The 12047-nt window shown below is 45.2% G+C and overlaps 1 protein-coding gene across 1 annotated transcript in view; it reads left to right on the top strand.

Annotated features, from left to right (window-relative positions):
• Positions 1-12047, top strand: part of LOC140719894 (complement factor B-like) — an 86826-nt gene that overhangs the window by 47557 nt on the left and 27222 nt on the right. Inside the window, exons 9-10 of the mRNA XM_073034823.1 lie at positions 6244-6333; positions 9486-9623. Of these exons, the coding sequence (XP_072890924.1) occupies positions 6244-6333; positions 9486-9623 (228 nt within the window). The remainder of the gene's footprint in view (positions 1-6243; positions 6334-9485; positions 9624-12047) is intronic.

Here is a 12047-nt window from a genome sequence, read left to right as displayed (position 1 = left end):
TATACCAAAGGGTTGATTTCAGAAATATGGCTCAGGCCATTAATTTTGTCTCTTGGAATACTAATAGCTTAAACCATCCGATTAAACGGAAAAAGATTTTCAGAGTATTCCAAAGACTTAATGCTCATATTATTTTTGTACAAGAAACTCATGTGAGGAAAGAGGATAATTGTCGCTTTTTTAGGTTTTGGGGGGATCAACAGTACCATTCGAACTCGAATGCCAAAGCAAAGGGAGTTTCAATTTTTATTGACTCCTCTATTGCATTTGTCCAACACGATATCTTTTCGGATACGAATGGTAGATTTTTTTTAATTACTGGCTTACTTTTTAACAAAAAGGTTGCTATGGTTAATGTTTATGCTCCAAATGTGGATTGTCCCGATTTTTTTAAGTCCTTATTTACTTCTTTACCTAATCTAAATGGATATAAGTAAATAATGGGTGGTGACTTTAATTGTTGTTTAAATCTTTTGATGGACAAATCTATATCTACTCAGACTTTACCTAATACGTCGGCCACTTGTATTAACACTTTTTTGACTGATAATGGAATTTTTGATATTTGGAGATTTCGGCGTTCTAAGGACAAAGAGCTTTCATTCTTCTCACATGTTTATCATTCCTACTCGAGAATTGATTTTTTTTATTGACTCTTGTTTTATTCCATCGGTAATTGGTTGTAATTATGATATTATAGCCATCTCTGACCATGCTCCATTAAAACTTTCTATTAAATTTACGGATACAGCTTCTAGTGCTAGACAATGGCGATTTGATTCTACCTTATTGCAAGATCCAGATTTTATTAAATTTATGAAGGAACAGATCCATTTCTTCTTTTCAACTAATTCCATGGATGATATTTCTTGCGGAACACTTTGGGACACTTTTAAAGCATATATACGTGGACAGATTATCTCCTACTCTGTTGGTCTGAGAAAACGCATTAAGATGGAAACTCTTTTATTGGTTGATTAAATTAAAGAGATTGACAAGAAATATTCGATTACTCCTAGCAAGGAGCTTTACAAACAAAGGGTTGAACTTCAAACGGAACGTAGTTTATTACTTACATCTTCGATTGAAAATCAATTAATGAAAACCAGATCTGATTTTTATATACATAGTGATAAATCGGGTAAACTGTTAGCTAGTCAATTGAAGAATGCTTTGGTTAAACGTCAATTACTAAGATCCGTCAGCAGAATGGGGATCTGACAGTTAATCATGATGAGATAAATAAATCATTTCAAGATTTTTATACCTCCCTGTATCATTCCGAATTCCCTAATGATCGTAATACCATGTGTGATTTTCTTGGGAAATTGAATTTTCCAAAATTATCATCAGATGATCTCTCAATATTAGAAACTCCTATTACGGATGCAGAAATTAAAGGGGTTATTTCCTCTATGAATTCTGGGAAAGCACCAGGTCCAGATGGGTATACAGTAGAATTTTTTAAATGTTTTTCCGCTACTCTTTCTCCTTGGTTATGCAGGGTTTTTGAAGAAGCAATTAGATTGGGCAATCTGCCACAATCTTTTTATGGAGCTTCCATTTCTTTAATACTGAAGAAAGATAAAAACCCTACTGACTGTGCATCCTATAGACCAATATCTTTATTGAATGTAGATTCCAAGATCTTTTTCAAGTTACTGGCATCCAGGCTGGAGAAGGTATTACTCCAAACTATTCCGGAAGATCAAACCGGTTTTATTAAAAATCGCTATTCTTTTTTCAATGTTAGGAGATTATTGAATATTCTTTATACTCCTTCACATAGCACTTCAGAATGTGTTATTTCATTAGATGCGGAGAAAGCATTTGATAGAGTTGAATGGCCATACTTATTTTATGTGCTTGAGAAGTTTAATTTTAGTCTGACATTCATTTCCTGGATTAAACTGATATATCATACTCCAGTAGCCTCGGTGCTTACTAATAATCAAAGATCTCCCTTTTTTCGGACAAGGCTGTCCTCTTAGTCCATTATTATTTGATATTGCTTTAGAACCCTTGGCATTTGCTATCAGAGAATCACAGAACATCTTTGGCATTAATCGTGGGACAGATATATATAAGTTATCATTATATGCAGATGATTTATTATTATTTATTTCTGATCCTGAGAAATCCATTCCTTCAGTTTTATCATTGTTGGTTCAATTTAATGATTTTTCCGGGTATAAATTAAATCTTAATAAGAGTGAATTGTTTCCTTTAAATAGACAGGTTCCAATTTATGGAAATTTACCTTTTAAATTATTTAATGACTCTTTTATTTACTTAGGGATTAAAATCACAAAAAACTATAAAGACTTATTTAAGGTTAATTTTTTACCCTTAATTAATCAAATTAAATGTTTGTTTACTAAATGGTCACCACTATCTTTATCTCTGATAGGTCGGATTAATGCTATTAAGATGGTTATTTTACCCAAGTTTTTAAATATATTTCAAGCGGTACCAATTTTTATTCTGAAATCTTTTTTTGCTAATGTTGATTCAAAAGTTTCCTCATATATATGGCAGAATAAAAATCCTAGGTTAGGTAAAATATACTTATAGCAGGCAAAGAAGGAAGGTGGATTGGCATTGCCTAATTTTAGATTTTATTATTGGGCAGTTAATATCCGATATTTGATATGTTGGTTAAAGGATTGGGATTCATCTTTTAGCCCTCATTGGGTGAACTTGGAAATTAAATCTGTACAAGGATTTGCATTGGGTTCTATTTTAGAGACTTCTCTTCCCTTTGCTCTTTCTAAATTGCCGAAACGAATTGACAACCCGATAGTTAAACATACTTTACGTATATGGTTTCAATTTCGGAAATTTTTTGGGTTGACTCAGTTTGTTTTAAATATTCCTATTGTATCCAATTGCTTTTTTTATCCTTCTCTTATAGACCAAGCTTATTCAGCTTGGAAGACTAAAGGATTATTACGATTTTCCGATTTGTTTTTGGATAATTGTTTTATGTCTTTTGAGCAATTATCTAATAAATGTAATTTGCCTAGATTTCATTTTTTTAGATATTTACAGATTAGGAATTTCTTAAATACTGTACTTCCCACTTTTCCAAATTTTGTGTCTTCAGGTACTTTGGAGAATTTGTTTGAACTAAATCCTTTTCAGAAAGGGCTAATGTCAAAACTTTGCAATATTATTATGAAGATACGTTCAGAGCCCTTTTATAGGACTAAAATGATTGGGAAAGAGAACTTAACCTTACTATCCCTATTACGAATTGGGATAAAATTATTCAATTAGTTAATACATCATCTATATGTGCTAAACATTCATTAATACAGTTTAAAGTTGTGCACAGGGCTCAAATGTCCAAGGATAAATTGGCTCATTTTTATTCCTATATAAATCCTATTTGTGACAGATGTCATTCTGAGATAGCATCTTTAACTCATTTGTTCTGGTCGTGTCCGCTTTTGAAAAAATATTGGAAAGACATTTTTGATATTATTTCTGCGGTATTGAACATTGATTTACAACCTCATCCTATTACTGCAATTTTTGGTTTACCAATGATGGACTCACTCCATTTATCCTCCTCCGCTTGTCGAATGATTGCATTTCTTACATTAATGGCTAGAAGATCTATTTTGTTGAATTGGAAAGAAATTATTCCTCCTACCGTATTTCATTGGTTTTCTCAAACAATGTTATGTTTAAATTTAGAAAAAATTAGAAGTGCTGTGTTTGATACTTCTATTAAATTTGAAAAGATATGGAGACCATTTATTCAATATTTTCATATGATGTAATACGACCCTGTTGCAAGCCTATTTGTTTTTCCAGTTTTGATTGTATATATGTTGAGAGGATCAGAGTTGACGACACTGATGATTTTGTATTGTTGTGAGATATTATAAACAGCCCTTTTTTTCATTTTTTCTTTTTCTCTTTTTTCTTTATTTGTTTTTTTCTTTATTAGTTATTAGAGTATTAGATTAGTTTTTTTGCATAATTTATTTTTCTTTTTTCTGTTTTTTAAAAAATTATATATTATGATATACCTAGGTTTGCCTTGTTTATTTGTATATTGTATCGTTCATGATTTGGGAATACTCATTTATACTGTAATCATTGCTTATGTATTCTTTCATGTTTAGTTGAAAAGTGTATGTTTGTAATCCCATTATCTATGTATCAATTTTATTTTGTTGATATTAATAACAATAATAAAAAGATTGAAAAAGAAAGAAAGAAAGACAGTGCAGGAATTGAACCCGTGTCACTAGAGCTGCGAAGCGTTAGAATAACTGCTATGCTACCTCGCTACCGGGACACTGCCCAAGCCTGTGTCCATCTGCAGAGCAGGTAAAACTGCCCAGACGTTGCCCGCATGCAGCAGGACCACAACTACATTCAAATAAGGACCCGTTAGTGAGTGACGTGATCTCCAGCAGGAGCAAAGAATCTGTATCTATTGCAACACAATACAGTACCTCCAACTGTTACCAAATTTCAGCAGTGGGCGATCCCGGGAACAAAAGGATTCACATGTGAGAAATGAATGATGGCACTGGGCAGGGAACGCTGAAGTTTAGAAGAATGAGTAGGGAATTCGATTGAAACCTACTGAGTATTGAAAAGCTTTGGTAGAGTGGATGCTTCCTGTAGTGGGGAAGTCTAGGACCAGAGGACACAGATAGAGTGGATGTGGAGAGGATGTTTCCTATAGTGGGTGAGTCTAGGACCAGAGGACACAGATAGAGTGGCTGTGGAGAGGATGTTTCCTATAGTGGAGCAGTCTAGGTCCAGAGGGTACAGATAGAGTAGATGTGGAGAGGATGTTTCCTACAGTGGGGGAGTCTAGGACCAGAGGACACAGATAGAGTGGATGTGGAGAGGATGTTTCCTATGGTGGGGGAGTCTAGGACCAGAGGACACAGATAGAGTGGATGTGGAGAGGATGTTTCCTATAGTGGGGGAGTCTAGGACTAGAGGACACAGATAGAGTGGATGTGGAGAGGATGTTTCCTATAGTGGGGGAGTCTAGGACCAGAGGACACAGATAGAGTGGATGTGGAGAGGATGTTTCCTATAGTGGGGAGTCTAGGACTAAATGGTGCAGCCTGAGAATAGAGGGACATCCACTTAGAACAGAGATGAGGAGGAATTTCTTTAGCCAGATGGTGGTGAATCTGTGGAATTCATCGCCACAGACGGCCTTGGAGGCCAAGTCTTTAAGCTGAGGTTGATTGAGTAAGGGCATTGAAGGAAATGGAGAGAAGGCAGGGGAATGGGATTGACCAGGATAAGAAATAGTGAAATGGCAGAGGGGATTGGAGGGGCTGAATGGCCCCTCTGCTCCTGTGTCTTACGTCTTAAGAGAACAGTCTGGGTGAAATTGAGCGTGGTGAGCTGGTGGGGTGCAGGCAGCAGGAAAGAAAGTGCGTCCTCATTCAGCCAAATAACTTGGCCACTGCGGAGGCGGTGGAAGTGGGAAGAGGATCAAGAAGATCTAGATCTAGATCTAGATCAAGAAGGGGGAAGAGGATCTAGTCTTGATCAAGACTAGAAAGAGCGATGCTTAAAGCAGAGAAGGGAGAGGTGTGTGGCGGGGTGAGTGGTGAGCGGGAGAACTGGAGGTAAGGAAGGAGGGCAGAAGTGGCAAGTGAAATTCTCCTGATATGACAGAGGATCCTAAGGTTGGCATAGCCTTGGAAGGAGGGACGATAGTGGGGATAAGCTCCCAATGCCGTGCGTCTTAAATAGCCTCTGACAACCAAATCCAGCTCCAGGCCTTCACGTGTGACTTTGCAAAGGCTGGTTACTGGCAGATGGGCCCGTCGGCCATGGCTGGCAGCTCATCTGGAAGGAAAACTCTAATCTCAAACCTCCGCTGCTTTGCGGCTCTACCCTCTGATGGGGAAGGCTTCGGGAAAGGTCCGGAGCTGCAGTCCCTAGGGTTGAGTTCAACACTAAGTCCTGCGAGGCCAGTGCCAAACTATATCGGTGTCCGTCGTTGCTTTGGATTCATTAGCTGCGTGGAGAGGGCAACGTGGGCATCAGCCTGTTCTCCATATCATGCTGCCCTGGCTTGGTACCACATAAGCAAATAGGACTGAATCCCAAAGAACGGATTGGCATGACAGATCAATCAGCCCCTCCCCATGGCCGAGAGGTAATGGACGGGGGGGGGGCGGGGTGAGGAGGGATTGGAGACAGACCGACCTTTCCCTTGGTTCCAACAAGCGACCCTCTGTTTTTCAGGACGGGCCAACGTGGGCGGGGTGCCCACAGGCATAATGGATCGCATTCGCAGTTTCCTGGAGATCGAGAATTCTCGGGAGGACTACCTGGGTAAAGGGGTGCTGGTAGAAATTGGGGAGGGTGTCGGGGAATGGGGTGGAATAGTCAAACTAGAGAAGGCGAGCAGTTCCAAAGAACACAGATTGAACTCGTATTCGACCAAATGTCTAACACAAGCACAAAGTTCAAAAATAGGCAGCACTGGATTACAAGAGAGGCACACTATCAACACTGGTGCAAAGACTGAGCAAAGAACAGTACAATTCACTCAGAACAGCTGGGCACATGGGTAGTCAGTTCCAACACAAAGACCACGCCAGGCCAGAATGCACAGAAACAAGACGCTTCTACTGGCCAACTGTGGAACTGACCGTAAAACCAGCAGACAAAGGAGCAGAAGTCGGCCATTCGGCCCATTGAGTCTGCTCCACCATTTTATCATGAGCTGATCCATTCCCCCAATTAATTCCACTCCCCGCCTTTTCACCATAACCTTTGATGACCTGGCTACTCAAATACCTATTTATACCTCAAATACCTCTGCCTAAAATACACCCAATAACTTGGCCTCTACTGATGCCCGTGGAAACAAATTCCACAGATTCACCACCCTCTGGCTAAAAGATTTCTTTGCATTTCTGTTCTAAATGGGCGCCCTTCAATCCTTAAGTTATGCCCTCTCGACCTAGACTCCCCCACCATGGGAAACAACTTTGCCACATCCACTCTGTCCATGCCTTTCAACATTCGAAATGTTTCTATGAGGTCCCCCCCCCTCATTTTTCTAAACTCCAAGGAGTACAGTCCAAGAGCGGTCAAACGTTCCTCATATGTTAACCCTTTCATTCCCGGAATCATTCTAGTGAATCTTCTCTGAACCCTCTCCAATGTCAGCACATCCTTTCTTAAATAAGGAGCCCAAAACTGCACACAGTATTCCAAGTGAGGTCTTACCAGTGCCTTATAGAGCCTCAACATCACATCCCTGCTCCTGTACTCTATCCCTCTAGAAATGAATGCCAACATTGCATTCGCCTTCTTCACCACCGACTCAACCTGGTGGTTAACCTTAACTCCCAAGACCCGTTGCATCTCAGAACTTTGAATTTTCTCCCTATTTAAATAATAGTCTGCCCGTTTATTTCTTCTACCAAAGTGCATGACCGTACACTTTCTGACATTGTATTTCATTTGCCACTTCTTTGCCCATTCTCCCAATCTATCCAAGTCTCTCTGCAGACTCTCTGTTTCCTCAGCACTACCGTCCCCTCCACCTATCTTTGTATCATCAGCAAACTTAGCCACAAAGCCATCTATTCCATAATCCAAATCGTTGATATACAACTTAAAAAGAAGCGGCCCCAACACGGACCCCTGTGGAACACCACTGGTAACCGGCAGCCAACCAGAATGGGATCCCTTTATTCCCACTCTCTGTTTCCTGCCAATCAACCAACGCTCTATCCACGTATGTAACTTTCCAGTAATTCTATGGGCTCTTATCATGTTTAGCAGCCTCATGTGCGGCACCTTGTCAAAGGCCTTCTGAAAATCCAAATACACAACATCCACTGCATCTCCCTTGTCTAGCCTACTTGTAATTTCCTCAAAAAATTGCACTAGGTTTGTCAGGCAGGATTTTCCTTTAAGGAAACCATGCTGAGTTCTGCCTATCTTGTCATATGCCTCCAGGTACTCTGTATCCTCATCCCTGACAATCGAATCTAACAACTTCCCAACCACCGATGTCAAGCTAACAGGTCTATAATTTCCTTTTTGCTTCCTTGCCCCCTTCTTAAATAGCGGAGTGACATTTGCAATCTTCCATTCCACCGGAACCAGGTCAGAATCTATCGACTTTTGAAAGATCATTGCTAATGCTTCCACAATCTCCACAGCTACTTCCTTCAGAACACGAGGGTGCATTCCATCTGGTCCAGGAGATTTATCTACCCTTAGACTATTCAGCTTCCTGGGTACTTTCTCTATCGTAATTGTGACTGTCGTAATTCTCTTCCCTGACACCCTTGGATGTCCAGTATATTGCTGATGTCTTCCTCAGCGAAGACTGATGCAAAATACTCATTCAGTTCCTCCACCATCTCCTTATCTCCCATTACAATTTCTCCAGCATCATTTTCTATCGGTCCTATATCTACTCTCACCTGTCTTTTACTCTTTATATACTTGAAAAAGCTTTTAGTATCCTCTTTGATATTATTTGCTAGCTTCCTTTCATAGTTCATCGTTTTCCTTCTTAATGACCTTCTTAGTTTCCTTTTGTAAGCTTTTAAAATCTTCCCAATCTTCCCAATTCTCTGCCTTCCCACTAATTTTTGCTTCCTTGTATGCCCCCTGCTTTGCTTTTACTTTGGCTTTGACTTCTCTTGTCAGCCACGGTTGCATCCTTTTTCCATTTGAAAATTTCTTCTTCTTTGGAATATATCTATCTTGCACCTTCCTCACTTCTCGCATAAACTCCAGCCACTGCTGCTCTGCCGTCCTTCCCGCTAGTGTCCCTTTCCAGTCAACCTTGGCCAGATCCTCTCTCATGTCACTGTAATTTCCTTTACTCCACTGAAATACCGACACATCGGATTTCGGCTTCTCGTTCTCAAATTTCACAGTGAACTCAATCATGTTATGATCACTGCCTTCACTTCAATCGCTCAATCTCTCTAATCACCCAATCATTACAATTATTGTGTTCATTACACAACACCCAATCCAGTGGGCTCAACAACAAGCTATTCTAAAAAGCCATCTGGTAGACATTCTACAAATTCCCTCTCTTGAGATCCAGTGCCGACCTGATTTTCCCAATCCATTTGCATGTTCAAATCCCCCACAATTATCATAAAACTGCCCTTCTGGCAAGCCTTTTCCTGTTGACCCCAAATTCTTGGCTTGGAATCCTTTTTTGATAGAAAAAATATGAAAGATTATTCGCTCAGAACATCCACACTATAAAATCGTTAACAATTTCAAATTAAAATATTGTTACTATCAAACAGTCAACTCCTCGGGGGCTCACCATCCCTGAAATCCCCCACTGTGACCAGGGTACCCAGGACAAATGGGAAGACTGCTCAGACAGAGCCCCAGTAGATTCCCCCCCTAGCAACACCACTGACCCCTCCCCGACCTCTCCTTGCTGGCTGGCCCTTACCGTTGCGATTGCGTTACCACTTGGTGTCCTGCAGATGTCTATGTGTTCGGACTCGGTCAAAACGCCGACAAGAACCAGATCAACTCCATTGCGTCCAAGAAGACCGGCGAGAGACACGCCTTCTTCCTGGCAAACGAAACACATCTAAACACCGTCTTCAACTATTTGCTGGGTAAGATGCCGCTCGGCCAGAGGTCGCTGAGGATGGATCGCCACAGCGCACGCTGGCGTCGGGGTTATGGTGCTCAGTTTTCGGGGAGGGGCTCCCACGGGCGCTGAGTGGGAGATTGGCGGTGCAGAAGGACCGTGGCTCTGCGACATAGGTAGTGCACGGGGAGCGCCGCTCTGTGAGATGGAGAACCCTCTCGGGGAGCGCCGCTCTGTGAGATGGACAACCCTCTCGGGGAGCGCCGCTCTGTGAGATGGAGAACCCGCTCGGGGAGCGCCGCTCTGTGAGATGGACAACCCTCTCGGGGAGCGCCGCTCTGTGAGATGGACAACCCTCTCGGGGAGCGCCGCTCTGAGAGATGGACAACCCTCTCGGGGAGCGCCGCTCTGTGAGATGGACAACCCTCTCGGGGAGCGCCGCTCTGTGAGATGGAGAACCCTCTCGGGGAGCGCCGCTCTGTGAGATGGACAACCCTCTCGGGGAGCGCCGCTCTGAGAGATGGAGAACCCTCTCGGAGACCGCCGCTCTGTGAGATCGAGAACCCTCTCGGGGAGCGCCGCTCTGTGAGATCGAGAACCCTCTCGGGGAGCGCCGCTCTGTGAGATGGAGAACCCTCTCGGAGACCGCCGCTCTGTGAGATCGAGAACCCTCTCGGGGAGCGCCGCTCTGTGAGATCGAGAACCCTCTCGGGGAGCGCCGCTCTGTGAGATGGAGAACCCTCTCGGAGACCGCCGCTCTGTGAGATCGAGAACCCTCTCGGGGAGCGCCGCTCTGTGAGATGGAGAACCCTCTCGGGAGCGCCGCTCTGTGAGATCCAGAACCCTCTCGGCGAGCGCCGCTCAGTGAGATGGAGAACCCTCTCGGGGAGCGCCGCCCTGTGAGAGGGAGAACCCTCTCGGGGAGCGCCGCTCTGTGAGATGGAGAACCCTCTCGGGGAGCGCCGCCCTGTGAGATGGAGAACCCTCTCGGGGAGCGCCGCCCTGTGAGATGGAGAACCCTCTCGGGGAGCGCCGCCCTGTGAGATGGAGAACCCTCTCGGGGAGCGCCGCTCTGTGAGATGGAGAACCCTCTCGGGGAGCGCCGCCCTGTGAGATGGAGAACCCTCTCGGGGAGCGCCGCCGTGTGAGATGGAGAACCCTCTCGGGGAGCGCCGCCCTGTGAGATGGAGAACCCTCTCGGGGAGCGCCGCCGTGTGAGATGCAGAACCCTCTCGGGGAGCGCCGCTCTGTGAGATGGAGAACCCTCTCGGGGAGCGCCGCTCTGTGAGATGGAGAACCCTCTCGGGGAGCGCCGCCCTGTGAGATGGAGAACCCTCTCGGGGAGCGCCGCTCTGTGAGATGGAGAACCCTCTCGGGGAGCGCCGCTCTGTGAGATGGAGAACCCTCTCGGGGAGCGCCGCTCTGTGAGATGGGGAACCCTCTCGGGGAGCGCCGCTCTGTGAGATGGAGAACCCTCCCGGGGATCGCCGCTCTGTGAGATGGAGAACCCTCTCGGGGAGCGCCGCTGTGTGAGATGGAGAACCCTCTCGGGGAGCGCCGCTCTGTGAGATGGAGAACCCTCTCAGGGAGCGCGCTCTGTGAGATCCAGAACCCTCTCGGGGAGCGCCGCTCTGAGATCCAGAACCCTCTCGGGGATCGCCGCTCTGTGAGATGGAGAACCCTCTCGGGGAGCGCCGCTCTGTGAGATGGAGAACCCTCTCGGGGAGCGCCGCTCTGTGAGATGGAGAACCCTCTCGGGGAGCGCCGCTCTCTGAGATCGAGAAACCTCTCGGGGAGCGCCGCTCTGTGAGATCGAGAAACCTCCCGGGGAGCGCCGCCCAGTGAGATCGAGAAACCTCTCGGGGAGCGCCGCTCTGTGAGATGGAGAACCCTCTCGGGGAGCGCCGCTCTGTGAGATGGAGAACCCTCTCGGGGAGCTCCGCCCTGTGAGATGGAGAACCCTGTCGGGGAGCTCCGCTCTGTGAGATGGAGAACTCTCTCGGGGAGCGCCGCTCTGTGAGATCCAGAAGCCTCTCGGGGAGCGCCGCTCTGTGAGATGGAGAACCCTCTCGGGGAGCGCCGCTCTGTGAGATGGAGAACCCTCTCGGGGAGCGCCGCTCTGTGAGATCGAGAAACCTCTCGGGGAGCGCCGCTCTTTGAGATGGAGAACCCTGTCGGGGAGCGCCGCCCTGTGAGATGGAGAACCCTCTCGGGGAGCGCCGCTCTCAGAGATCGAGAACCCTCTCGGGGAGCGCCGCCCAGTGAGATCGAGAACCCTCTCGGGGAGCGCCGCTCTGTGAGATCCAGAACCCTCTCGGGGAGCGCCGCTCTGTGAGATGGAGAACCCTCTCGGGGAGCGCCGCTCTGTGAGATGGAGAACCCTCTCGGGGAGCGCCGCTCTGCGAGATGGAGAACCCTCTCGCGGAGCGCCGCTCTGCGAGATGGAGAA

This window comes from Hemitrygon akajei, chromosome 2, assembly GCF_048418815.1.
Source record: "Hemitrygon akajei chromosome 2, sHemAka1.3, whole genome shotgun sequence".
Classification (NCBI taxonomy): domain Eukaryota; kingdom Metazoa; phylum Chordata; class Chondrichthyes; order Myliobatiformes; family Dasyatidae; genus Hemitrygon; species Hemitrygon akajei.
The sequence above is the reverse complement of the archived record's forward strand: the minus strand, read 5'-3'. Positions and strand labels throughout refer to the sequence as shown.